Source organism: Cavia porcellus, unplaced genomic scaffold (genome assembly GCF_034190915.1).
Source record: "Cavia porcellus strain 051 isolate PalLab524CR breed Dunkin Hartley unplaced genomic scaffold, mCavPor4.1 scaffold_17, whole genome shotgun sequence".
Lineage (NCBI taxonomy): Eukaryota > Metazoa > Chordata > Mammalia > Rodentia > Caviidae > Cavia > Cavia porcellus.
The window spans coordinates 70,696,205-70,723,330 of NW_026947500.1; the positions used below are offsets into that span (position 1 = coordinate 70,696,205).

Here is a 27,126-nt window from a genome sequence, read left to right on the forward strand (position 1 = left end):
AGGTCCAGAGATGGTGTGGGTCAGGTGGGGGGGGTTCGAGTCTCCGCTTCTGACGGACAAGGGGAAACGGACCCAGGGAGGGGAGGAGGGGGAGCTGGGCAAAGCTCCGAAACCCCGCCCTCCCCCAGATCCCTCCCGCCCCCATCCTGGGGTCCTCCTCCCCCTCCGTTCTCCCTTCCTGCAGAATCTATGCTAGCTCGCCCCATCTCCAAGGAGAGGCCCCGCCCTACATGCTAATTATGTCCCTAGTCCCCGCCCTACTTGCCTATGCAAATGAGGCGCCCGGAGGCCCCGCCCCTCCCAGCTCGGAGTCTGCGCGGTGTGGCCGGCCCGGCCGATCGGCTGGGCTGCTCGATCGTGTCCCTGTCCCCGTGTCCGCCGACTGGACCACTCGTCCGTCGGTCCTGCCACGCCAGGTTGTCTAGGCGGAGCGGGCTCTGGCAGCGGCAGAGACAGCCGAGACGGGGGTGAGGGAGAGGGCCTTGGGGCGCCCCCCTCCCCACCCCGGGGGCGTCCTCCTGCCCCTCGATCTGCCTGTCCAGGTGGGGAGCTCGGCTCCCGTGATCGTGTCTTCTCGGGTGCAGCGCGAGGAGGGGGAGGGGAGGCGGCGAGCTGGGGCGGCGGATGGGGCTGGGGGAGGGGCGCTCGCAGGGGGACCCTGTCCCCAGGAGCAGAGCCACCGCGGGTGACGGTGGGTGGCTGTGGCCGTGCGGCTGTCACTGTGTGGTTGTGTAACTGAGGTCCGGTGGCTGTCTTCGTTTGGCTTCGGGTGTGTCCACGAGCGGGTGGCTGTCTCCCGTGGCTGTCGCTGGGTGGGTGTCGGCCTGCTTGCGTGCGTGTGCCGTTGCAGGGTGTAGCTTTCTTTGGGGTGGCCGTGTGGTGGTCCTGACGGCTGTGTGCATGTCACTGTCATTGTGTTACTGCTGTTGTGTGCTCATTCTGATGGCGATTGTTCCCGCAAGCTGGCGTGTGCGCCTTTCTCGTGCATCTGTGTGTGTGTGTGTGTGTGTGTGAGACACTGCATGTATGTGCCCTTGATTAACCATGTGGCTGTGACTGCGTGGCGCCAGGTGTCTCTGGTGACCCTCAGGAGGGTGGTGGGTAATGGACTGTTAACGTGTGTGGCTGTCACCCAGTGCCCGGGACTGGGGGTGTGACTCTGTGACCGGCTTGGTGACTCCTATCCTGTGAGGGGACTGACACATCTCAAGTGTGTCGCAGTCTGCAGTCCCTGGCAGGGTCAGGGTTGGGGCTGTTTTGAGCAGGGTCCCTCTGACTGTGTTGGGGGGGGGACAGGGGTGACCCGTGTGAGGGTCCATGTCAGGCCATGTGCACTGTACTTGGCATGCATGTGTGTGACTGTGGTGATGCATGTCATGGATGTTGGGGACCTGTGTGAATGAGCTGGCCTTTCTTGTGCCTGGTTGTCATTGTGATGGATACCGTGTCGCTGCGTGTGTGTGTGTGTATGTGTGTGTGTGTGTGTGTGATGTCCAGGATAAAAGCTCCGGCTGGGTCACACGCTGGCATTCCCAGCTGGGTGGCTCTGGGTCTCTAGGACCTTTGGTGACCCTAACCCTATGTGTCACACTGCAGAGTGACCTGTGGATGGAACACCGGGCGCAGAGTGCCTACTGTCACCTGCCTGGGCCTCAGCTTCCCCACCTGCACCATGGAGGTGACCGTCCCTGCCCTGCTGGCTGCCAGCAGCGGCCGTGAGTCTGTGGTGGTGGGGGCGGCCTGTAGGAAGCCCTAGGTGCTTTCACAGGTGAGATCCAGGGGGGAATGGGGGTCAGGAGCTGTGACTGTGTTGCCTTCAAGTGCTGGGCCCCAGGTTGGACTGGGGGGGAGGGATGGAGGGTTAGGAGGAGAGGGAAGGGGCAGCTGGGAGGAGGGCGGCCCGCACCAGATGCCAAGCCCCAGAGGACAGAGGAGGCCCCAGTGGGGAAGTGGGGGGGTCTCCGTACAGCTGCTGGGACCTCTTGTGAAGGCCGAGGGGGAGTGGTCCTTCTAAACGCCTGGGTCACAATCTCTTTGCAGGCTGTGGAGGGAGGGGCCACAGGAGTATCTCTGGAGCCCAGAGGAGGCTGGGCAGGTGGTGTTGGGGGTGCCCTCTGCACAGGGGCCACGGGGCAGGCCCTGGGTTGCAGAGGTGTGGCCGCAGGGCTCAGGGATGGGGCTGGGGTCCCCACAGTCCACCTGGAGCGCCCACCCCTCCTTGCCTTTGCAGGCCCAGCCATGGCGGGAGGGAGACCTCACCTGAAGAGGAGCTTCTCCATCATCCCCTGCTTCGTCTTTGTAGAGGTGAGGACCTCAGGACCCTTTCCAGAGGGGACACATCTGTCTTCTCATGAGAAGTAGCTTAGGCTCTGAAGGGTCCTCTCGGCCTCATCCATCCAAACTGCAGGATTCTGGGCACCTGAGCCTCAGTTTCTTCATCCATAAAATGGGTGCAACTTCAGTCCTCTCTTCTAGAAACATTAGGAAAGAAAAATGGCTGCATTCAAGGAAGGAGCTCAGGACACTCTGCCCACAGAAGGGCACCTGCAGTATTGGTCATACTTCAGTTATTTCTGCCCTCTGGATTTTATATCCGTCCGTCTATCTGTCTCTGTTCTCTGCCTGGGCCCTGTGATCTTTCTCCCCCTTCTTCCAATCATTCCCTTCCCTCCCATTCTCTCCCTCTCCGTCCCCTCTTTCCCTGCTTTCCTTCCCCCCATCTCCATCTCTTCCGAGGCCTGCACTTCCCTTCCTCTCTCTCTCCCCTTTCTTCCTCCTCTTTGTCTTGGTCTCTGTCCAGCTTTTGTTTGTTTGTTTTTGATACGGGTCTTGCCATAATGCCCAGGCTGGTCTTGAACTCACGGCGATCCCCTTGCCTCAGCCCTCCCAGTGCTGGCGTGACGGGCGTGTATCGCCACGCCCAGCTGGTCGGTCCCTGGTGTCCAGGGTCTGCCTCTCCCCCTCTGCCTCTGCGTCTCTGTGTCCTTGCCTTCCACACCTCTGATCTCTCTCTCCCTGTCTGCCTCTTCCTGCCCTGGCTGTGCAGTCTGTACTGCTGGGCATCGTGGTCCTGCTTGCTTACCGCCTGGAGTTCACGGACACCTTCCCAGTGCACACGCAGGGCTTCTTCTGCTATGACAGCACCTATGCCAAGCCCTACCCGGGGCCCGAGGCCACCAGCCGGGCGCCTCCCGCCCTCATCTATGCCCTGGTCACTGCGGGGCCCACCCTCACGGTGAGACTTGGGGGTCACCTCCCGGGAGGCAGGAAGGCCTGTGGGGCTGGTGGCGATCTGGGCTTGAAGGCCAGGAAGTCCCCACCTTGGTGTCATCCACAGATCCTGCTGGGGGAGTTGGGCCGGGCCTTCTTCCCCACGCCACCCTCAGCCAGCCCCATCCTCGGGGAGAGCACCATCATCTCAGGGGCCTGCTGCCGCTTCAGCCCCCCGCTACGGAGGCTGGTCCGCTTCCTGGGTGAGTGAGGCCAGGGCAGGCCCTGTGGTGGCAGGAGGGGTACAGGTGCAGAAGTGGGGGATTCAGGGAGCAGAGAGAGTCTTGGGCTCAGGTCTGACATGGTAGAGATTCTGGGGACCTCGGTGGCATCTGCCCCATCTATGACGCTAACTGGAGGAAGAAGACCCCAAAATGAGGCCAGGACAGTCCGGGTGGAAAAGGAGGGACACACTGGTGGCCAAGCACCATGGTGCCACAGGGCAGGGAGATGAGACCGGCTGTCATGTTCAGTGACCCTCTTGTCACAGTTGGTCACAGCATGGGGAGCAAAATGTCACCAGGGCAATCCCAGGAAGTCCCAGACACAGACCTGGACTGTTGGGTTGGTTGGTGTTGAACCTCAGCTATAGTGGGGTTCCAAGGGAAGAAAACCCATTCCTGACATGGGGTGGGTAACCCCAGAGGGACAGAGGCTGGATGTACCAAAGTGAGGGCTTCAGGGATGGGAGACCCCAACTGCTATCATAGTGACCCCAAAGAAAGGGGCACCTTAGCCCAGCGATGATGGGGTCCCCGGTGTGCTTGTGGAGCCCTAAGGAGGCTCCAGGAGAGGGCTGGAGGTCCTCAGGGTGCTCAGAGTGACCTCCTCCGCACCCCACCAGGTGTGTACTCCTTTGGCCTCTTCACCACGACCATCTTCGCCAACGCGGGGCAGGTGGTGACCGGCAACCCCACGCCGCACTTCCTGTCCGTGTGTCGCCCCAACTACACAGCCCTGGGCTGCCCCCCGCCCTCTCCTGACCGGCCAGGGCCTGACCGCTTTGTCACGGACCAGGGCGCCTGCGCGGGGAGCCCCAGCCTGGTGGCCGCCGCACGCCGCGCTTTCCCCTGCAAGGACGCGGCCCTCTGCGCCTACGCGGTCACCTACACCGCGGTGAGCAGCCTGGAGAGGCTCCCCTCCTCCCTGAAGCCACCCCAGTGCTGTGACCCTGTCCTGGGGCGGGGCCTATGCATGGTCCCTGGACACGCCCCCAGCCTGACCACGCCCTCGAGGCTGAGTGTTGTTTGGGCCAGTGATCTCACTCGTTGGCGCCTAGCCACGCCCCTTGCCCCAGTTACACCCCGCCCAAGAGGTTGACTCCACCCCTTGGAGGGTTCAGGACTCTGCACGGGGCTCCGCCTCGTGAGGCCGCACCCCCTGAGTAGGGACCTACGGACAGGGCGGGTGTCCCTTGCTTTGCTTTGACTGTTTCTTTTTTTCTGGCCTCCGATGCTTCTAACCCTGCCAGTGGTCCCTTGGGGTTCGGAATGCCACCTTTCGGGGCTCCTGGACCTGCCCCTTTGGCCCTGACTCCTCCCCCTTGGTTCTGTGGCCACGCCCTAACCCAAGTAGCATCTTTCGCCACATCTTCGGGAGCACAGGCGCCCCAGACTCTGACCTGTCTCCTGGCCACGCCCCCAGCCAGAAAGGCAGTATCCCCACGGGATCGGGATGGGAACCCAAGCTCTGCCTGACCCTGACGAATGTGGCCCCCACAGATGTACGTGACCCTGGTGTTCCGCGTGAAGGGCTCCCGCCTGGTGAAGCCCTCCCTCTGCCTGGCCCTGCTGTGCCCCGCCTTCCTGGTGGGCGTGGTCCGCGTGGCCGAGTACCGCAACCACTGGTCAGATGTGCTGGCCGGCTTCCTGACCGGGGCGGCCATCGCCACCTTTCTGGTGAGTCACTGACCACCCAATTTTGCATGGGAGACCACCACGCCCCGTGTCCCTCCTAGCCCAAGGCAGGCTGCATGATATGGAAAGCACAGACCCCTATGGGCACCCAGGAGAGTACTTTAACCTGCCCCTGCCAGGGTGTTCCAATCCATGAAATGGGACAGTAATAGCACCGAGGTCAGGATGAGGCGTTCCCTCGGTGCCAAATTTAAGGGGTTGAGTGCCAGAACACTCAGTGATCAAGATAAATAATGCTTTAATGAAATACCTTGAAAATTAAATTCATGCTGGGTATGGTAGCTCATGTCTGTAATCCCAGGCACTTGGGAGGTTGAGGCAGGAGGATGAAAAGGTCAAATCTAGCCTGGGCAATTTGGTGAATTAGAAGAAAAAGAGAAGGGGGGATGTAGCTCAGTGTGAAGGCCCTGGGTTCTAGGACAAAGAAAGAAAGCTGAGCATGGTGGCATTGGCCTGTAATCCCAGCACTCAGGAGGCTGAGGCAGGAGCTTGCCACAAACTCCAAGCCAGTTTGGGCTACATAGTGAGTTCAGGGCCAGCCTGGACTACATATCGAGATGCCTATCTGGAAAAAATAATTTCACCTAAATAAAAACTATAAAGTCATGGTCACTAGGTGATGCATATATGTAATCCCAGCAAGTTCAAGGCTAGCCTGGACAATTTAGTGAGAACCTATCTCAATTTTTTTGTTTTGATTTTTTTTTTTTTTTGGTATCGGGGATCGAACTCACAACTTCACCCTTGCCAGGCGGGTGCTTATGCCACTAAGCTAAACCCCAGGCCCTGTTCGTGTTTTTTGAGACAAGGTCTCACTTGTAGTTCATACTTGCCCTAAACTCTCTATGTAGTCCAGGCTGGCCTGGAATTCACAGCAATCCTCCTGCCTCAGCCTGCTGAGTGCTGGGATTACAGGTGTGCAATACCATACCTGGTTTCCTATTTGTTTTTAAAAAATGAAAACAGGCTGGTGATGTAGTTCTGTCTTCAATCTCCATTATGGGGTAAGGGTTCATGCCAAACATCTACAAGGTACAAAATATCAAACTTGTTTTGTTTTGTTGAGACAGGGTCTTAATATCTGGTCCAGACTGGTCTAGAACTTTGTGATCCTTTTGCCTCAGCTTCCCAGGTGTTAGGATGACAGCCAGTGCTATCATGCCTAGCTAAAATATCAAAATATTTAAATGACCCTAAACCGGGCATGATAGTACACACCTGTCATCCCAGCATTGTGGGGCTGTGGCAGGAGGATCTCTGTGAGTTCAAGGCCAGCCTGAACTATATTGTGAAACTATCTCAAAAAAAAAGTCCAAACGAACCCCTCTCCCCTCCAAAAAATAAATGAGTTTGTGTTATAGCTGAAGAGTAGTGTTAGCCTAGTATGCCTGACACCTTGTACACTACAAAAACTCTAATGAAGACAAGTTGAAAGCTGACCTTGCACCACTCTGCCTAACTAGTCCCAGTCCTGTGGGGTAAATAGTAATGCTACCTGCCTCTTAGGTACAAAGAGTGCCTCTTAGTGTCATGTTACCTCTTTTTGAAAACCCGAGCCTCAGTTTCTTTATCTGGAAAATGGGCACGATACTCACATGACTCCTGTGTTCCTGGCCTTTGGCCTCAACACATCCCTCTCCCCCTGTCCAAGGTCACCTGTGTCGTGCACAATTTCCAGAGCCGGCCCCCCTCTGGCCGAAGGCTCTCTCCCTGGGAGGACCTGGGCCCAGCGCCCACCATGGAAAGCCCCCTCGAAAAGTTAAGTGTGCCCCAGGTAAGGGGGCTGGAGAGGGTGGCGGGTGGAGGGGGCCCAGGAGGCAGGAAGTGAGGCGAGAGGTGGGGATGTAGGGCCACTGGGGGAAAGGGGGCGCCCATCTGCGGACCGGGTCCTAGGCAGGGAACGGCCCGGGAGGACGAAGTGCGCCCTCTCCTGTCCCTCCGTCCCAAGGGACAGCGCTCAGCCACCAAACTCTCGTTGTCTGTTCCTCGGGCTCTCGGGTGTGCGCCCGCCTCACCTGGAAAGGCGGGGTCCGGGGGTCCTCTAGCCCCTTCCCTCTGCCTCTCTGTCTCAGGAACCCGAGGCCTGCAGGCCGCATTCGACACCGGCACGGCTCGCCCCATCCAGTGAGTGAGGGGAGGCGGGGGTGGGGGCTGTGGGGGAGGTAGCGGTGGGGGGCGGCGTGGAGATGCGGGGACCCGGAGGCCAGAGCGCTCCCGGGCGCCCCCTGCGGCCCGCTGTGGTCCTAACCCGCCCACCCGGACCTGCAGAGCCGCAGAGCTGCGCCCGCCGTGGCCACCTGATGCCCAGCTGCGTGTCCTCCAGGGCCCCGGCCCTGTGCTCGTCGCCCCGTGTGCCCCGCCCTCGGCTGCGGTCTGAGCCCACGCCCCTGCCCCTGCCCCTGCCCCTGCCCGCGCCCGCGCCCAGCCAGGGCCCCTCGCCCTCCTCCCCCGGGCCTGGGGGGCCGGGCGGGGGCGGGGGCGGGGGGCGCGGCCGGAAGCTGCTGCTGCCCACGCCCCTGCTGCGGGACCTGTACACCCTCAGCGGCCTCTACCCGTCCCCCTTCCACCGGGACAACTTCAGCCCCTACCTGTTCGCCAGCCGCGACCACCTGCTGTGAGCCCCCACCACCCCAGGGTCGGCCAGGCCCTCTGCCCCTGCCACGCGTGCGTGTGTGTGCGTGTGCCGTGTGAGTGCCAAGCCCGGCTCCCCCAAAGCAGCCAGGTCACAGATCAGGAGGTGGCTGGACGGAAACCGGGAACCCCTCCCTCTCCGGCCACCCATCCAGTACCTGTCTAGCGGGTGGGCCCGCGCCCCTAGGGTTGCCCTTTTAAGGGCTGAAACTTGACCCTATTGGTCACTGCCCAGCCAATGAGAGCCTCCGGTTCTCAGAATCCCCACCGCCAAGTTTATTCCAGCCAATCGGCGCCTCCCTCTCACTTCTTGACCTCCTCACACCAGTGGGCAACTCCAGCCGGGGCGGTCGGTGTCTCAACAGCGAATAGGAGGCCTTGGCTCTCAGAATTTCTAGAATGGGTGGGTATGATTCCATCAATGGGGGACCGCCCGAGTCTACGCGGAGGAGGGGTGGGGTCATCCTTTGTCCGCAGGTCCTCAGTCCTCAGACTCTCAGAGCCCAGGTAGGGGGGGGAGGCAGACTCCCCAGGGACCAGGTCCTAGGAGCCCCCCTTGCTGACCCCCGTGTGTCCCCTCTCATCCAGTCCTTGCCGGTTCCCTACTTAAGCAGGGCTTGCCCCAGTTGAGGTTTTGGGGTTCAGGGTGCTGTGTCTCCACTTGCCCGAGCCCGGGGCACTCCCCAAGGCCTTCTCTTTCTTATTAGGGCTGTGGGCAAGGACTCCTCCCCACCCGTCCCTGGTCACTTGCCCACCCTGCCTGGGCCTTAGGCAGACGTGCCATCTCGGGGGGCACGGGTAGAGCGGAGGGGCTCCCCTCCCCTGAGCAGCCAAAGGCAGTGTGCAGAAGACACGCTGTCCTCCCGTCCTGCCCACTCCCCATCTTTAACAAAGACCTGGCTTCTCATCTTTAATAAAAACCTGTTTGTAGCAGAAGTCTGGCTGCCTGCCTGCCTGCCTCCCCCGGGCGTGGGCCTCCGTGGCTGGGAGGCGCCGTGGGGGAGCTGGCGCGGTCTGTCTGAGGACGAAGCTGGGGAGGCAAAGCGGGCCACGGGAGTTGGGGGTTGGGGCCCACATCCTCCTCCGCCAGCCTTTCTTGGTCGGGGCTCTGCTGAAGCCCCTGAGACCCCAAATCCACAGCGAGGGACTCACATGCCTGCGTTTCCCGAGGGGCTGGGGTTCAGCTGGTGTTCAGAGGGCGGAAGGGACAGACTAAGGAAGACCCAGGGTCTCAACTGGCGAGGGATACCAAGGGGCACCGGAGACCCCCACGCTGAGCGCCTGGCCACAGGGGTGAGAAGAATGCTTGTGAGCTGGCCCAAGCCCCAGCTGCGGAGAGTTCTGCAGCCTGGGGGGGCGGGGGGGCAGGGAACTACAGACAGACGCCTCAGGGGCTTTAGACAGACCGTTTGGGACCCGTGTCCTCTAGGGACCAGAAAAGAGGGATCTACACCGTCATTCTTTCATTCAACAAACACTATATAAATACCTAGCATGTCCCAGGTTTCTTAAAATTCTGCAAGTTGGGAAGTCCGGGATCGAGGCATAGGCAGATTCGGTGTCTGGTGAGGACATGTTCCTCGTGGACAGCCATCTCTCTCTAATCAAACACAGTGGAAGGGCGCAGGAGCTCGCTGGGGCCTCGTTTATAAGGGCACTAATCCCATTCTAAAGGGCCCCACCCTCGGGACCTAATCACCTTCCGCAGATCTCCCCTCCCAGCTCCATCACCTGTGAGGTGAAGATTGTAGAAGTGAATTTTGCAGAGGGAGGGAAACAAATACTCAGTGCTCTGTACAGAGGTCACAGCTGTGACCAGACATAAATCCCTACCCACATTCGTTCACATTATTTTTTCAATAAAACTTTATTTAAAAACAAAACCAGTAGGGGTTTGTCTGAGCTCACAGTCAATAGCTGGCCAACCCCTGCTCTAGTGTATTTTTTGGTCCATTTTAGATACACGTACTGATAGCATTCATCACAGGGAATCTATACCTATACATGGTGTAATATCTTCCCTTCCACGCCCTTGCCTCTTTATTTAAATTTGCTTTATTTCCATTTTTCCTATTTACTTGTCACGCACTTTCCCCTCCCTGCTCCCCAGTTCCCTTCCCATTTGAACATTTTCTTCCTGTTTCTTAATATCTGTCACACACGTTGGCCCTTATATACACACAGTAAATTTTGTACACAGTGTGATACTTAAAGGTGTGTTTGTTTCATTTCACTTAAGAGGATGGTCTCAAGGTGCATCTCTTTAGCTAGAAATGTCTCCTTCCTTATAAAAAAATACATCTTGGGGCTGGGGGTTTAGCTCAGCGGCATAAGCACCTGCCTTGTAAGCAGGCAGTCATGAATTCGATCCCCAGTACCGATTAAAAAAAATACATCTTTATTGGTTCATCAGCTGATGGGCATTCCAGTTGTTTCTAACATTTAGCTGTTGTAACTATGCTGCTATAAACGGTGCACGTATATCACTGTGGCGATACTTTTAATTCATCAGGAAGACACCGAAGTGCCAGTCAACACTCCCACCAACAGTGAAGAGGGGTTCCCTTTCCCCACAACCTCGCCAGCACTGGTTGTTGGTTGATTTCTTCATACCAATCCATGTCTCTGGGATGAGATGGAATCTCAGCGTTTTAATTTGCATCTGTCAAGTGACCCGGGACGCTGAGCATTTTTTCATATATTTATTTGCCATATTTATTTCTCCAACCAAGAAGTGTTTGTTCATCTTCGACACCCACGTTTGGATTGGGCCTTTGAATTAGGGGGAGGGTCTGATTTTTTAAAGTTTTTAAAAATACATTCTAGATATTAGTCCTTGGCTGAGTAAGAGCTGGAAAATCTTCTACCCACACTGAGGATTTTCTGTTCATTCTGTGGGTGATTTCTTTTGCTGTGCAAAAGTTTTTAATAAGATGAGATCCCAGTTGTTGACTCCTTGTGATAACTGCTGGGAAACTAGTTTTGTTCAGAATCTTTGCCTACACCAACGCCGTCAACAGTTCCCCTTATTGTATCTTCCAGAAGATTTAGTTTTTGTTTAGCATTTAGATTTTTGATTCATTTTGATTTCACTTTAGTGCGTGGTGAAAAGATTTGGGTCCAGTATCAATCTCTGGCATGTGCAAAGCTAGTTCTTCCAGCACCATTTTTTTTTTCTTTTGTCTTTTTGAGACAGGGTCTCGCTGTGTAGCCCAGGCTGGTCTCGAACTCGCAGCGATCCTCCTGCCTCAGCCTCCCGAGTGCTAGATTACAGGCGTGAGCCACCACACCTGGCTCTGAACTGCTCTTTAATGCTTAGTAACCACAATCTTGTCTCTATATCTGAGATTCTGTGCTCACCCTGGCTCATTCAGCAGGTACTTTCAGTGAATTTTTAATACCCTGGATATGTTTGGACCTGTTTCATTGATTCCATCTTGCTGAAGTGCTAATTTTCTGTTTTCTTGTTTAATTTCTGGGTTCATGCTCGTAAACTGCTAATGGCAGGAGCTTTATTGCTAGGATTTTGAATCCCTAGGAAATGACTACTTGAGGTGTTTTCCAGGTGTAGTTGGCTCCTGGTTTTGAGTCTTTCAAAATCCTGTCTCCTCAGTTTACCGGGGATGAGAGCTTGCTGCCTATGTAGCTGGACGTGGTGACACAGGACTGTCATCCCAGCACTTGGGAGGCTGAGGCAGGAGGACTGCCATGAGTTCAAGGCCAGCCTGGGCTACATACTGAGTTCAGGCCGGCCTGAAATACACAGTGAGACCCTGTCTCTAAGGGAAAAAAAAAAAAACACTGAGTAGAACAATTCCATAACCTCGGTTTGGTTTTGTTTTTTATCGGTACCGGGGATTGAACTCACAACGGCCTGCTTGCATGGCAAGTGCTTATGTGGCTGAGCTAAATCCCCAGCCCAGCTAAATCCCCAGCCCATAACCTTGGGTAAAGTGGCACAACCAGCAATACCAACAGCATCAAATAGAGTCTAGCAAATGACAAGGTGTAGTGAGTGGCAATTTGCCACCCTGAGCTGTTTGAACTAGATTTGGGGCTAGACAGAAAAATCTAAAACCAACCAGAAAGGTGGATACAGCCAAGATGCCCTCACCACGGTGGTTTACTGTCGTGGGACGAAACTTAAAAGGGATTATGGGGGGAAACAGAGGCACAGAAGAGGGGAGAGAGTTAGATGTGTCCAGCCTGCAGCATCCCGCGTGCCTGCTGCTGGCCTGAAGCTGCTCCCCCTCATGTTGACACTGCAGCCCCGGATGGAGCAGGAAGTTGCTCTGAGGTCTGACCTTAGCTGGCCTCTTTTCAAGATGGCAACTGGACAATCGCCCTCTCCTGGGGGACCTCCGAACCCACACAACGCCCCGGCACTGCAGTCCGCTGCATTCCCAGGGAGGCCTGTGGGGCTGCCAGCAGTCGCCGAGTACCTGCAGGTTCCAGCTGCCCCCGGGCAGCGCAGCGAGGCAGGGCTCCTGCTGAGGTCTCTCTGTTCTCCCCTGGGCTTCGACGCTCCCTTCAGGACCTTGGGTGCCGGGGCCCCGCCTGCGAGCCTGGTTTCTTCTTCACTTCGTTATGGTCCAGGGTCTGGACATCGGAACTTGGAGAGGCTGTTTCTGTGCTGGTCGGTGCTCCATGGCGGTGCATGTCTGTCATCCCAGCGCTCAGGAGGCTGAGGCAGGAGGGTCACGGCGAGTTCCAGGCCAGCCTGGGGTGTACAGTGAGCTCAAGGCCAGCCTGAACGACGATGCAAGACTTTGTCTCAAAAAACAAATGACACAGGGGCTGAGGATATAGCTCAGCGGCATAAGCGCCTGCCTTGCAAGCAGGCAGTCGTGAGTTCGATCCCCGGTACCGATAAAAAGGAAAAAGACAAAAAAAAAAAAATGACACGCAATAAAGATAAACTATACACAGAGCCACACTCCCAAATGTTACGAAAACTTGAATACCAACACCGCCTGCGTACCTCTCTTAGGGTGAAACACGATCTGAACTGATGCAAGGTTAGTTACAGCTCATATTTATTTTGCTTGATGTGAATATTGTTTTTCATGCTGCAGACGCCACGCTCAGATTTGGGCGGTCCCCACCCGATGTCTGTAGGGGTGCCAGGTACGGCATGTTTCAGGGCTTTATTTGTTATTTTTGGTACTGGGCATCAGACTCATGACCGTGCACTTGCAAGGCAGGTACTGTGTCCCTGAGCTAAGCCCCTGGCCCATTATCGTTTGTGTATTTATGTGTCTTGGAGACAGGGTCTCACTGTGTAGTGGAGGCTGGTGTCACACTTGCTCATACACCCTGCACTGGCCTTGAACTCCTGGTGATCCTCCTGCCTCAGCCTCCCAAGTGCTGAAATCACAGGCACGTGCCACGCTACGTGGCTGTAAGATGTGTTTCACACACACTGTTTTTGGTTTTATTTATTTATGTATTTTTCTTTCTTTGTACCAGGAATCGGACTTAGGACCTTGAGCTTGCCAGGCAGGCGCGGTGCCTCTGAGCTGCATCCCCAGCCCCTGTGTGTTATACCCTATCACCTTTCAAAACTGAAAAATTCTGAGTTCTAAACTGTAGAGATCAAGAATTTACGTAAGGGATTAGGGCCTCTCCTAAGCGAGACGCTGGTTTGTGAGCAGTGAAAGACTCACCAGCAAAGGAGGCCTGAAGGCCGTGGGGTGTGGACACGGGTGAGGCTTTCAAGGGGGCGCCGGGGAAGCTCCCCACGAGACGTGAGAGGTGAGAAGGAACAAGGGGAGGGAGGGAACAGGAAAGCGTCTGGGGACAGCCACACGGATGCCCTGAGTCAGGGCATTTCCTTGTCTGCTGTGTGCGGGGAGCAGCCCAGAGGTCTGTGTGTCTGCAACAGAATGAGCCGGAAGGAGACGTGGAGAAAAAGCAGGAGGGGTCACGGAGGTCCCGGGGGTGAGACAAGGCGGAAGGGACCTCTTGAATTTAAAGCTGCCTCTGCTTGGGTCAGGAAAAAAGCAGACTTCAGCACCATGGTCAGAGCGTACCGCTGTCCGCGGTGCTGCTTTAAAACACACACAACAGGGCCCGGGACACGGCGCAGAGCCAAAGCGCCTGCCTGGCAAGCACAAGGTGCTGAGTTCGATTCCCGACGCAAATAAAATAAAATGAAACACGGATGACAAAGAGCACATAAACTAGGGCCTGGCATGGGTATCTTAGGCGGAAATACAAAAATAAAAATACATAGAAACCTATTTGACATCTCAACATAAACTCACCAGGCATGATACGATGGTAATGCCTGTAATTCCAGTGCTCAGGAGGCTGAGGCAGGGGGACTGCCGTGAGTTTGAGGTCAGGCTGGGAAATATCATGAGCTCAGGGCAAGATCCTGTATCAGGGCAAGAACTTTTATCAAGAAAAAAATCAAAAACAAATCATAAATTCAAGTTGAGCAAAACAGAGTTCTGGTTTAGAAGTCAGAACACACTCATCCCCTACGCAAACCCTTCTTACGGATTTCCATGGTACCCAAAGCAGAGGCCAGCTGTCTCCCTGGGCTCCAATGGCCTTGGTGCTGAGGGTGTGTCCACCTGGGTGTATTCCTTGCCTGGTCCAAGTGTTTTCTCAAATGTCACCTTTCCAGTGAAGAAGCTAACGCTGACCACCCCATGCGAAGCTGCGAACCCTAGCCGCAGAATTAGATATGCCAGCCATCCATCCTACGGAAGGCTCTTAGGAAGTGATCATTTTTTTTTTTATCGGTATCGGGGATCAAACTCACGACCGCCTGCTTGCAAGGCAGGTGCTTATGCCTCGGAGCTAAATCCCCAGCCCAAGAAGTGATCATTTTCTCTCCTGCTTATTAGGGTTAAATTTTCTCCCCCCGCCACTAGGATGTCGGCTTCACTAGAAGACTTAGTTGTTTGTTCGCTGGTAGGTCTTCAGTGCCTAGAACAACTTCGGATACACAGTGGGTGCTCAAACAATGCTTTGGGGCTGGAGGGGTAGCTCGGGAGCACGGCACGTGCTCAGAACGTGCGAAGCCCTGGGTTGGCAAAACCCCTCACATTGCGGAATCAAATACTGAAAAAATCAAATACAAAACAGTTGTCAAAGGAACGAACCTCTCGAGCATGCGCCAATCTTACAAGGAGAGGCGCGGGCGCACCCTGCCTACACTTTCCACTGCCCTGCTCTCACCCCTGGCCTGGCCCTGCTGACAGCAGCTACAATTTCTTAAGGACTCACAGCACTGGGGATGGATCCCAGGACCTCAGGGATGGAAGCCAGGCCTTTCTTGCTGAGCTCCGTACTGAGCCCGTATGCATGTGTGTAAATGTGAGCATGTATGTATTTTGAGACAGGGTCTTCCTAAATTACTACGTTCCCCAGGCTGGGGGCAAATTAGTCCTCCTGCCTCAGCTTCCCAGAATGCTGGGATTGTCGGTGTGTGCTGCCACCACACCCAGCTGAGCCTCTCTGTCTAAAGCACCTTCCGTAAAGACATGAAGTCAGAATTCCAAGAAGCAGAGGAAGAATTATCTTCTAGGGCCACGCCCCAGGTCGGCATCACCCCTGAATGGCCTCACTCAGCCTACAGTGTTGGGCACCTACAGGACGGCAGGTGCTGTGTGCCAGGAGCCAGGGAGACGTTGGGGAACAAAGCAGACAAAGACTTTATTCCCACACAGCCCTGTTCCACAGGGGAGGCACGCCCCATGTTGTCACTGATATTGAAAGAGAAATACAGGTAAGTAGCTGGGGAATGCAGGCTGCACTGGACGCTGGGGTTCACACCTGGGGACCCAGCTATGCGGCAGGCAGAACTGCTTGAGCCCTGGAGTTCAGCGCCAGCCTAGCAACAGGGTGAGACTGTGTGTTGCAAAAACAAAACACCCACACCAATGAAACGGTGTGCAACTCTGGACACGTGGTCAGGGATCGTCTCTGAGTAGGTGGTGCTCCACCAGAGACTTAGGGGGGGTTTAAAAATGAACCAAAGGTAATCCAGGTGTGGTGTGCATGCTTGTAATCCCAGCACTAGGGAGGCTAAGGCAAATTCAAGACCAGTTTGGGCTCCAAAGTGAGCTCCAGGCCAGCATGAACTGCACAGCAAGACCCTGGCTCAAACAGACAAAAGAAAAAAATTAACCAAAGGATTATCTGTGACCTGCCTGCTCTTGGCAAGGAAATGGCAAATGCAAAGGTCCTGTGGTGGGGCTGGGTTGGACACGGTCCTGTGCACATAGTTTTGTGCTGTGGGTCACTCCTCAGTGCTTGTGCACTTACAGAGTTGAATGCAATATTGGGGATCTGTGGGGTGAGATGTGTTTGACAGTGTGGTATGACTGTCTCACAGCGTGACTGTGTAGCTGCAGGCTCAGTCATGTCCCAGTGTGTTCTAGTGTGTGGTCGTGCAAAGAGTAATGTACAACTGAGTGTGCAGAGGGTGCTTTGTGTCAGGGTAGGGTGGAGCTGCCAGTATGTGGATGTGGGAATCTGGGAAATGGAACTTATAGAGCGATGCCACGACTTTGTGTGTGTGTGTGTGTGTGTGCAGGGACGCCCAGCTGTGTGAGTGGGTGTACTGGAGGATGTTGTTGAACGGTTTGCTGGTCCCGGAGGCAGAGAGAAAACCCAGGAAATCACAATTGCACCCTACCCGTGGGTCGCCAGGCAACGGCACCGCTTGGAAGTTACCCGGAGACAAGGTTGCCCTGGCAACGCAGGCCTGAGTGGCAGCTCAGGGGCGACGTCTGGGTGAGGACACCCAGGTAGCGATGGTGATTACTCACCTTGTTTCTCCCTTTCTTGCAGCTTCCCATCAACACTTCCTTCCTCCCTTGACTGATTTAATGAGAATGTGTTTTAGAAACTTCAGCGCTCGCTATTCTGAGCCCTGGGGAGACAGAAACAAACAAGGCAGACAAGGTGCACATTGTATTCGGCTCTCCGTCTCCCAGGCCCTCTTTTCCTCTCCTGATTCTTCTTTGGTTTTTTCTCCTCTGCTTAACACAAGCCATACTCAAGAAGACCGCAGGCCACCAGCCCTGGTAGCGCTTGCTTGTAATCCCAGCACCCAGGAGGCTGCGGAGCAGGATTGCCAGGAGTTCAAGGCCAGCCCGGACTACATAGCAAAGCCCTGTCTCAAAAACCAGACCAAACAAACACCACTAGCCCCTACCCCAGAGAGGAAGAGGAGGCGTTTTACTCTTCATACGTGTATACCTAAGCCTGTGGCCCCAAACACTGAGCGATATTCGGATGTATAACGCTCATTCACCTCACAAATGTCTTTGGGTGACACCGGCAACTCCTCACACAAACATGCCCATCACAACACTCTGCTCAGCTATCATGGCCGGCAAACCGGGACTAGGAGACTTTACTGAGTCCGTGATTTGGGCTTACTCCCTCCAACTCTCAACCCTTATATTTGTTCGACTAATTGACAAAAAAAAAAAAAAAAAGGTATCATATTGCGTCCACCAGCACAACTCCTCCAAGGAAGCCCTTCGCTCTCTCCACCAGCCATCTCTGCAGGATCCGATTGGTTTTTTTTTAACTATTCATCGGGGGAGGAGCTGGTGAGCTCTAATTTTGATGGACAGTTCCACTGACCAATAGGGGAGTGGATCCCACTGTAACCAATGAGGCCCCATCTTGGGCGGGACTAAGGCTGGGAACTCGCCACCGATTGGACAGAGGTACGCGACGAATGGCGGAGGTGCTGAGGCGAGTGCTAAACCGAGGCAGCGCGGCTGGGATTGCGGAGAATACGGCTGAGTCTGGACCGCCTTTGTTGCTGCTCGGTGCTCCAGGTTCTGGAAAAACAGCGCTGCTATTTGCCGCGGCCCTGGAAGCAGCAGGAGAGGGTCGAGGGCCTGTCCTATTCCTGACCCGGAGGCCTCTTCAAAGCCTGCCCCGTGGTACTGCACGAACACTGGAGCCTTGGCGGCTGCAGGTATAACAATGGGGGTGGGATTAGAAGTATACCAGCCAGTGGAGAGGCAGATTGGCGTTTGAGTGACAGATAGATAGGCGAATGGCGGAGATAGTGGGCGGGCAAGTTTGAACAGCGTTAAGAAGTGGAGGGTGGAATACGCGAGGGATGGGACCGTGCGAAATTTAACTAGGATTGACTGAAGGACTGTCCAATCACGGGTCGGCGTTAGGTAGCGGCGATGCACAAGGGGCGGATTCAGGGTTAAGAAGAAGAAATACAGGGTATCAGTGGAACCACATAGTCCTGGTCGCGCAGGGTTTTGGTGGACAGGTTGTCCTATTTAGAGAGAGGGGGGAGAAAAAAGATCGCACCTCATTCAACACGCCATGGTGGAAAGTGCTGGAAAAACAGGCGGGAGTGGAATATTTAATGCTTTGAGCCGCTTTTTCATCCTGGAGTCAGCTAGGTGTGAAGTCAACCTAGTCCCGGAAAGTACGCAAAGAAGCAGGGCTCGAGCCGGTTCGGTGGCCAGGTCTGCAATCCCAGTACTCAGGGAGGCCGAGGCAGGACAGTTACAAATTCAAGGGCGGCCGGGGCAACTTAGTGACTTGGCAAAACCCTGACTCGAAAAAATAAACATGGTCAGGGCAGCTCAGCAGGAAGGCCGGGTTCCGGCCCCAGCGTCAGTGGTGATGGTGAACAGAAGCAGAGCGTGGAGACTCTGGCTCCTGCGCTGAATCTGGCTTTTTCTTTGTTTCTGAATCTTCTAGAAGATTCGCTTCCAGTATCCGCCCTCAACGCAAGAGCTGCTCCAGGTCCTGTGCTCTGCCCATGAGAGCACGGGCCCGGTGCCCTCCCTTCTGCTGCTCGATGGCTTGGAGGAGTACCTAGCAGAAGATCCGGCGGGCCAGGACACGACCTACCTGGCCGCCTTGCTGCTGGATACGGCTGCCTACTTCCGCCAGCGAGCTGGCCCCAGCCGGCAGTGCGGGCTCATAGTGACCCTGCAGACCCAGGAGGAGGCAGATGGCGGGGAGGCCCTGCAGAGGGCGCTGCTCCAACGTTACTTTCCGGCGCAGTGCTGGCTGCAGGCCGATGAAGCCAGCCCGGGAGCGCAGGGCTTCCGAGTGGGCCTGGAGTCAGGCGGGCCGCGCCCCAGGGCAGAGTGGCTTGTGACTTTCAGACCCGATGGAGAGATGACCATCACCTCGAGGCCTAATCAGACAAGGGAGCCCAGCCTCGACAAGAGTTCGAGCTCCAGGGGTCAGCTCTGAGCTTTGCAAGGTGACAACCTCTCCCTGCCTCAGTTTACCCCGGGACAGGTGCAGAAGCAAGACCTACATAAGGCAGAGTGTTTTTCTCCTTAAAAGCTCGAATTATATGGCTTGGAGGTGTAGCTCCGTGGTGAGTGCTTGGCTAGCCCGTGTGAGGCCCTGGATTCCATCCCCAGCGCAACAAAAACTTGCATTATTGTATGCATGTTATTTTCAAGCAACTTTTTTTTTACTGTTTTGAACTATATAAAGAATTTCATTATATTTATAATTTGAGGCTTCCTCCTTCCTTTTTTGGCCACTCTGCATTGTTGCCAAGATTCAGCCAGCTTATTGCTTGTTCCCTGTTGCGTATTGTTCCATGGTGTCTATACCTCAGTTTATTTACAGTGACTTACCACTGTCCACATTCTGGCACTCAGGGTCCCGCTCTTTTGGGGACCCCTGCAGTGGGCTCAGTCTCCTGCCTGAAGTCAGGGCACCGAGTGTAAAGAGCAAGAGGCAGCATAGTGCTGCTGCGGGATCTGGGCTGATAGCTTTTCACGGAACAAAAGGCCACGAAGCAGCAGAGCCTTGGTGTTTGGCGATCGTGCTCGCATAAAGGAAAAAGGTAGCCAGACGCATGAGACGAGCCGGGTAACCAAGGGCACAGAGCGTTCTTGAGGAAGGAATGCGTCAGCCAGAGTTAGGTTATGGTTAGCGAGGGACCGGCTCTGCAGCCAGCTCTGGGAAGAATTTCCCCAGGCCTCGGGAGTCGAGGTCTCATGTGTTCGCCCCCTGGAATCACGGCTCATCTGTGTGAGCTCAGCCGTGGTCCTCGGTGACGAACAGTGTGAGTCTGACACCAGCCACTTGCTGAACTGGAGACACACGCGCAGCCTCGGCCAGACCCCCTGATTAAACTGAAAGCCAAGGTAGGCGGTCACTCTGCAGCCTTGTAAGAAATCAGAGGCACATGTGAGTCTGGGGGAGGATGACGTCCTGGCTGCTCCGTGCATGCTTCTGGGGTACATACCGAGACGTGGGATGGCTGTCACATATGGCACGCGTGTGCTCAGCTTTCTTAGCTTATGCCAGACTTTTTACACAGTAGTTAAACCAGAACTATCACCGAGTCTCATGATAATACTTGGTATCCACACTGTGCTTTTTTTTTTTCTTTTGCATATTTTGAGACTGAGTCTGGCTATGCCATTCAGGCTGGCCTTGAACTTACTATGTTTTTGTTTTGTTTTCTGTCTTTTTCTTTTTTATCAGTACCAGGGATCATTAACTCACCACCACACACTTGCAAGGCAGGCGCTTATGCCACTGAGCTAAATCCCCAGCCCTGAACTTACTATGGAGCCTGTGCAGGCCTCAAATTTGCAGAGTTCCTCCTGCCTCAGCCTTCCCAGTGCTGGGATTATAGGCACACACCACTTTGTCCCACTAACACAGTGCTTTCTTAAAACACGGCCTGATTCATATAATTTTGAATTATTACCATCATAGGGGCAGGCCAGCTAGATGTTCATTAAACAGCTTTCTTCTCCCTGAGTATTCAAGTACAGAACATTTCCTAGCATGCCTTTGGTCTAGTTGTGATCACATGATTGATTTTGGCCAATCAAATGTGCAAGAAAAGGTAGAGCCGGTTTTTAGGCCAGATCTTGCAGCTGACCTTCCCTGAGTAGCCAGTGGGATTAGATCCAGCTGAGAAGTCCCTGAGAGGCCTAAGGGAGGAGGGAGCTGCATTGCAGGAGGGTCCAGGCTGGGGATGCCTGCACCTGCTTGCTTTGAGATAGGAGAGAGAAACCGCTTCACACGGCCAGTCACCAAGAACACAGAGAGCCACCTGGAGTGGTGGCTTACGTCCCTTGTGCTGACTGATGTATTTTATTAGGACTAATATTCGGATTTCCAGTCCAGAATTTCAGACTGAGCTCACGGGCTTTAACTGTTATCCCTATGGCCTGGCACAGGGAAGGACGGGCTCCCAGGGTGTTTGCAGAAGTCAAGATAGAAAAAACACATTTATATATATATGTACACACTCGGAAAAAAAAAAAAAAAAGCTATACATAGTTAAAAATGCTGCAAGCTTGTGGCTTCCTGAGCGGGGTGGCTCTGTCGATGGCCATCAGTGCCCCAGCCCTGGGGACTCTGGTGGGCCACCTTGGGCTCTTAAGAACAGGCCACGTAGCTGGGGGTGAGAGGCTCGGGGCTGGGGACCAGGCTGTTCTCGTAGGAGTTGGAGTAGGTGTCATCACAGGAGCCTCCCTGGGTTTCCTGGGAGCCCCCCGAGCTGTAGTCAGTGGAGATGCCGGAGTCCGACACCACAAGGTACAGGTACTTGAGGTGGGGCGGGGTGGGGGGCGGCTCAGGGCACAGCGCCCGTGGGTGCAGGAGCTGGGAGCCAGCATCCAGGATGGTGTACTCAAAGCTGGTGGCCAGGGCCTCCTCTGGCTCAGGCTTCAAGGCTGAGGTGGATGAGCAGGAGGCCTCTGAGCCTTCATCTAGGGCCCCCACGATGTCCGAGCAGCCCCTGCAGCCTGGCGGCTCGTCACCCTGCGGGCTCCGGGGCAGCAGCCATTTGTCCGGCACCAGGTAGGAGTCCTGGGCGGGCTCCCTGCCTGCCAGCTGCAGCAGGGGCCCCTTGTCCTCTGCCCCTGGCTCGACTGCCTGGGTCAGCCCCCAGCAGCGCTCGGAGAGGACTTCCAGGCGGGCAGGGGGGTCCTCTGGAGAGGGGGTGCAAGGGTTCCCCCACAGACAGCCATCGCGCTGTGACAGCCAGAGCTGGGGAGACAGCACCAGCCTGCTCACAACTCTGGGCCTCCACCGCCAGGAGCGAGACAGTCCCCACACCCCAGGGGACAGCCAAGCCACCTACCTGGAAGTTACCCTTGTGGGTGGTGAAGAGGCCCTCAAACTCACTCTCAGGGCTGGGGATGCCAGGCCAGATCTTCTGCTTCAGAGTCCTATCGATAGAAACAAGTTCACAAACACAACCTACAACCCCTGCCCTCCCAGTGCCCAGTCACAGGCATCATGGAGGTAGAAGAATCCGTCATGGCTGGGGGCAGGGGCTTTGCCAGAAAAATAGCAAGGCCCTCTAGAAGGGTCACCAGAACAGGGTTTTGAAGGATGCATCGGATTTCAATATACACTGACTTATGCTTTGTCTAATCTTGGCCTGGGGGTCCATCAAGGCAGGTTCCCTCATCACCCCTTCCCATGGTTCCCAATGTATTCAGAATAAAATCCAGGACTGGGGGTGTAGCCCAGCGGTAAAGCATATGTTTAGCACGCTCAAGATCTTGTGTTGACTCCACGTGCAAAACAAGCAAACAAAATCCAAATTGCTCCCATTATGACACCACTCATCAGGATTTATAATCAGTTGGCTCTCAGTTCCCATGTTTGTTGGGCTTGCCTGTCTCCCTGACTACACTCTGAGATCCACCAAGTCTGGGCCTTGTGGAGACAGCCTAGCTTGTTCTCCACTCTCTTCCCAGTGCCGTGAGGCCTCGAAAGACAGCCTCCCTAGTGAAGGGGGCAGGAAGGGCAGTCCAGGCAGAAGGAACCTTATCTAAGAAGACTTTGCCAAGTGTGGCTCACCCTGGGTGTGCCTGGAATTACAAACACCTTGGAACAGTTTAGATCATAATATATAAAACACCACTTTTGGGCGGGGACTTAAGATCTTTCCACTAAATCCAGCTACTCAGTTTGACAAAATTGGTGGCAATGGAAAAACAAGTGATCCAAAGAGGGGCAGCCACTTGAGGAGGATGGAAAACCAGATAAACGTCCCCAAGCACGACTCATCGCTGTGTGATCTCAGGCAAAGACTCGCCCCTCTCTGAGCCTTCTTTGAGGTTTCCCAAAGCAAACACGGTGTGGGATGTTCCAGGGCAGGCCTGGGCCAGGTGCTCGCACGGGGGCTCACCGGCGGTGGGACAGCAGGGCGAGCACGGTCAGCAGCAGCAGGATGAGCACGAGGATGAGGGACAGCGTCAGGATGAGGGGGTCCAGGTCTGGGGGAGGAGGGGACGGGTGGGAGGTCAGGTAGGGGGGTGGTTTGTCAGGTGTTTCCCCCCCAGCTCCTCCTAAACCCCAGTCAGGGCCTCACGGCTAGCCGTCTGCAGCGACACAGGCTTGGACCAGACGCTCCAGAAGCCACCGAAGCTGGGCTCCGCCATATGCGCGCGAACCGCGAAGGTGTAGCGCGTGGAGCCTCGCAGGTTGCTGAGCGTGCACTCCGTGCGGCCCTCCAGGATCTGCACCTGGTGGGTGGAGTCCAGACGAGGGGCGGGCGTTCAGAGGCATCGCCCGCCCCCAAGAGATCCAGCCAATCGGGGAGAGGAAGGACGGCACGCAGGGCCCAATGAGAACAGGGAACGGGACCCAACTAAGCTCAAGACCAATCAGAGCAAAGACTTCATTAGCAAGGGGCGGGACCCGAGCTATATAATAGTGGGCGGGGGCAACGAGAGGGAATCAGGTCTCCGAGTCTGGGACGCGAGGCTCAGGTGTATTGGAGGCGCGCGGTAAAGCGGATGTGCCACGGGTGCGGAGTGGCCTTGGGCAGGAAGGAACTGGAATGTGGGGCGTCCGAGTTAGGACTTTGGGGAAGGGACTGTAGCGGAGGGCCTCACTCTCTGCGCTCCCCCTGGGCTGCTGCCGGTAGAGACGTCCACCTCGTAGCGAATGTGGCTCCTCATGGGTGCTCCAGGCGGCGGGAGCCAGCGAAGGATCACTTGGCCGCGCTCCTCCGCCACCTGCGCCTGCAGCCCCACGGGAGCGTCCAGGAACACTGCGGTTCGGGCGCGCGGTCAGGGACGTGGAGTTCGGGACCCCCCTCAGCACCAGTTCTGCGAGCACGGGGCACTCACCCACTTCATTGATGTGGATGACCCGGTGATAACGTGGGGAGCCGGAGGAGACATTCATGACCCGCAGCTCCAGGGGCACGAAGCTCGATGTGTCGGCCGTGGGCAGCGAGCACCAGAAGCGCACGGCGCCCTGGGCGGTGGGCGCCTGCCGCAGGGGACAGGGCTTCGGAGGCTCGCCCCTGTGCACGCGGGGACACAAAGGGAAGGGAACACATTGGAGACGGGCGCGGGGGTGGGGCTAAAGAATCTGTGCACCCCAGACCTTGGGAGCTTCTGTTTTGTTTGAGACAGGGTCTCTCTCGCTGTATAGTCTAGGCTGGCCTCGAACCCCTAGCGATCCTCCTGCTTCAGCCTCCTGAGGGCTGGGTTTGCAGGTGTGCTGCGCCACGCCCCGCCTTGGGGCATTTTGATTACCACCACGAGGGGGCGTTCCAGCGTCAGTTAGTGACGCGGGAGCCCAGAGCCGCAGGGGAGGACCGTCGGATAAAGAAGCGTGCCAGCCCGCGTCACTAGGGGGCACGCCAGCCCCGACCCCAGGAGCGTCCTAGCATAGGAAGCACCACTCAGCTCCTGGGGAGCCCCCCACCCCATACCTTAGGACGCCCGTCTCCCCGCTACTCACTCAAACTGGTAGGAGAAGCTATAGTTGCTGGAGGTGACCCCGGAGCTTGCCGCTTCCTCCCAGAAACACACCAAGTCCTCCAGCCGCTCGGTGAAGCAGAGAAGCTCCTGGGGCCCGCGGGCCGCCAGCAGGGCCGCTGGGGAGGGGAGGGGAGGGGAGGGGAGGGGAGGGGAGGGGAGGGGAGGGGTCAGGGCAGCCGGACCTGGCTCTGGCCCCAGCCCCCCTCCCCTGCCTCCCTCTGCCTGTGGGGACCCGATAAGAAAAAAGCCCCGCCCCGCTCTCTTCCCCCGCAGCACCCTCGCGGGGCTGCAGAGGGGGCGCCCTTCGAGCTCACGGGCTCAGGTTGCTTGCCTCAGTTTCCCCCCAGCCGCTCGCACGCTCACGCCGCGCGGTGAGCTGCACGCAGCTCGGAGACCTCGGCCCCGCCGCTTGCCCCACCTCAAGCCTCCCAGGACGCGCGCGTGCACCGGTGGGTGCGGACCGGCGGCCCCTATCGGCCCGCACAGGCTCCCGGCTGCACGATAGCTCCAACCGTGGCCCCCGCCCCTTCCTCCCCCCGGCCGGACCCGGGCCGGTGCCAGCCACAAACCGTGTTTACTGGCAGCTGGGCACCAGCCCCTTGGGCGCGGACCCGGCTCTACCCTCTCCCCTCTGGACACCCCCTGGGTCCCCTCCCTGCGGGGACTCAGGCTTCGGGGAGACGGCCCACTAGCACCCCGTCCCATTGCCATGTAGCAAGTCCAAGACCCCCTAAAAATATGCAGCAACGGCCTTGGATCCTTCTCTGCCTTCTCCACCGAGCCCATTTCAGGGACTCAGACTCTGGCTTATTTCACTGCGAGCCGGTTTAGAGGCTCAGAAATCAGCTCAGCCCCCCAGGACCCAGCGTGGAGGTTCAGAAGTTGGCGTGGACCCCAGCCTGGGAGTCCAGGGCTGGAACACTGCCCTGCAGAGACAGTCCTGTGTGGTGCCCGCGCATACATCGATCCTTACCTTTGCTCTCAAATTTGGGATCCAAGGAGTTAGGTGGGGGCGCGCAGGCTGCCCCAGACAGCAAGAGACAGAGAAGGCCAATTAGGGACCAGAGGGGCGCCCCGAGGTGGTCCATGATGCCGCCTCCGCCTCCCCCCCGTGAACCCAGGGCTCCTGTCCCTTGTCCCCCACCCCTGGCAAAGGGCACAGCTGGGTCAGCAGCTGCCTCCGCCGGACACAGCTGACCAGGCTCTTCCCGGCCCGGAGCCTCCAGCGGCCCTCCCCCAGGGGCGTGGCCTGCAGCAGCCCGGGCGGCGATAAGCGCCCCGGGAGGGGCGGGGGCGCTCCTGGGCCCGACGGTCCCGGAGTGGAGGGGAATGGATTCACTTGCACCTTACACAAAGTGACACCGTTTTTATTCTTTTCTTTCTTCCTTTTTTTTTTTTTTTTTTGCTACGTGACCCTGGACCTGTGTCCTCGCTTATCGGAGCTGCAGTCTTCTCATCTGTAAAATCTGGTGCATAGCAAGCATTTCAAAAATGTAAGCTACTGATAATATCCTGCTAATCAGCATCTCTCCCCAGTCAGGAAATAAAACAATAAACACGACTATTTCGAAGTCACAGAAGATGTTAACTGTTGTACACCAGTGCCCACCCGAGCTACTGGGACGTGCACAAGGTGATGGAAAGATAGAATAAACGCTTCAGTTAAGCAAGAAATGACCGGCTAGCTGTGGTGGTGCATACCGGTAAGCCCAGCACTTGGGAGGCTGAGGAGGTAAGAACAAGGTTTGAGGCCAGCCTGGGCTCCATAGAGAGTACAGGGCCAGCCTGAACTGCCTAGCAAGATCCTGCCTCAGGGCCGGGGATTTAGCTCAGCAGCAAAAGCACCTGCCTTGCAAGCAGGTGGTCATGAGTTTGATCCCCGGTACTGATAAAAAAAAAAAAATCCTGTCTCAACAACAACAACAAAGAAAGAGAAAGAGAAAGAAAGAAAGATTGAGCCAGGCATGGTGGCACCAGCCTGTAATCCCAGCACTCGGGAGGCTGAGGCAGGAGGGTCCTTGCGAGTTTGAAACTAGCATGGGCTACATAGTGAGGCCCTCTCTCCAAAGAAAAAACAAAAAAAGAAATGAGATTACAGACTCTTCTTTCTTTGAGCGGGCTAAGGTGAATTGTGAAAATGGTTTGCTACTCTTGACCCAGAAAACCCCACAAAATCAAGCAAATCGAGAGACTCAAATCTTCGTGAGCACTTTTAAGAACATCTGCAAAACTGCTTAGGCCCTGGAGAGTGTGCGTAGCTGAGAGGTCATCAAGCCTCTGAAGGATGTCACCTCACTTACAGGAGCCATGTGTGTCATCCTAGTGTCTCGGGGCTGGAGCTAGGTGAGCCCAGGCCCAGAGAGAGTGCTGAAGTTGTGCTGCAAAAACTTAAATATAGAGAGAGATGCTGAGTTTAAGGGTTTGGATGTAGATTCTCAGGTCATTGAACACAGCCCGGTGAACGAGCACCTGAGATGTAGCGCTGTATTTACCAAGCTCAAGGCCGGATTCACTCGGACATGAGCTGCCCCGCCGCACTGCCATGATCCTCACTGAAGAGGAACAAATTATTTCTAACT

The 27,126-nt window shown here is 56.1% G+C and overlaps 3 protein-coding genes and 1 long non-coding RNA gene across 11 annotated transcripts; 2 read left to right on the top strand and 2 right to left on the bottom strand.

The window, feature by feature from the left end:
• Positions 1–121: 121 nt before the first annotated feature.
• Plppr2 (phospholipid phosphatase related 2) lies at positions 122–8,753 on the top strand. 5 transcript variants are annotated; one of them, XM_063228701.1, is made up of 10 exons: positions 122–467; positions 1,597–1,715; positions 2,231–2,304; positions 3,047–3,235; positions 3,338–3,473; positions 4,115–4,386; positions 4,992–5,168; positions 6,865–6,960; positions 7,259–7,310; positions 7,455–8,753. In XM_063228701.1, the coding sequence occupies exons 1-10, from the start codon at positions 268–270 to the stop codon at positions 7,802–7,804; spliced, it is 1,665 nt and encodes a 554-aa protein (XP_063084771.1). In that variant the 5' UTR covers positions 122–267; the 3' UTR covers positions 7,805–8,753. The 5 variants fall into 5 exon arrangements, with proteins under 5 accessions (XP_063084771.1, XP_063084770.1, XP_063084772.1 ...); XM_063228700.1 differs by having other exon boundaries at positions 142–467; positions 6,838–6,960; XM_063228702.1 differs by having other exon boundaries at positions 143–542; positions 6,838–6,960.
• A 906-nt stretch (positions 8,754–9,659) lies between these two features.
• Positions 9,660–17,405, bottom strand: LOC101788519 (uncharacterized). 4 transcript variants are annotated; one of them, XR_010040395.1, is made up of 4 exons: positions 17,092–17,405; positions 16,604–16,707; positions 14,084–14,213; positions 9,660–12,643 (listed from the first exon to the last, which is right to left on the bottom strand). It is a non-coding gene; the product is annotated as an uncharacterized LOC101788519 (long non-coding RNA). The 4 variants fall into 4 exon arrangements; XR_002790552.2 differs by having other exon boundaries at positions 14,084–14,196; positions 17,092–17,403; XR_010040394.1 differs by having other exon boundaries at positions 9,660–12,647; positions 14,084–14,196; positions 17,092–17,401.
• Positions 17,406–17,499: 94 nt separating this feature from the next.
• Positions 17,500–19,299, top strand: Swsap1 (SWIM-type zinc finger 7 associated protein 1). The gene is made up of 2 exons (XM_003461260.5): positions 17,500–17,772; positions 18,525–19,299. Exons 1-2 carry the CDS (start codon positions 17,527–17,529, stop codon positions 19,026–19,028), a joined length of 750 nt encoding a protein of 249 aa, XP_003461308.1. The 5' UTR covers positions 17,500–17,526; the 3' UTR covers positions 19,029–19,299.
• Positions 19,300–20,887: 1,588 nt separating this feature from the next.
• On the bottom strand, positions 20,888–25,775 carry Epor (erythropoietin receptor). The gene is made up of 8 exons (XM_003461245.4): positions 25,521–25,775; positions 24,528–24,663; positions 23,906–24,084; positions 23,669–23,826; positions 23,143–23,296; positions 22,960–23,047; positions 21,901–21,988; positions 20,888–21,806 (listed from the first exon to the last, which is right to left on the bottom strand). Exons 1-8 carry the CDS (start codon positions 25,633–25,635, stop codon positions 21,195–21,197), a joined length of 1,530 nt encoding a protein of 509 aa, XP_003461293.2. The 5' UTR covers positions 25,636–25,775; the 3' UTR covers positions 20,888–21,194.
• Between the last annotated feature and the right edge of the window lie 1,351 nt (positions 25,776–27,126).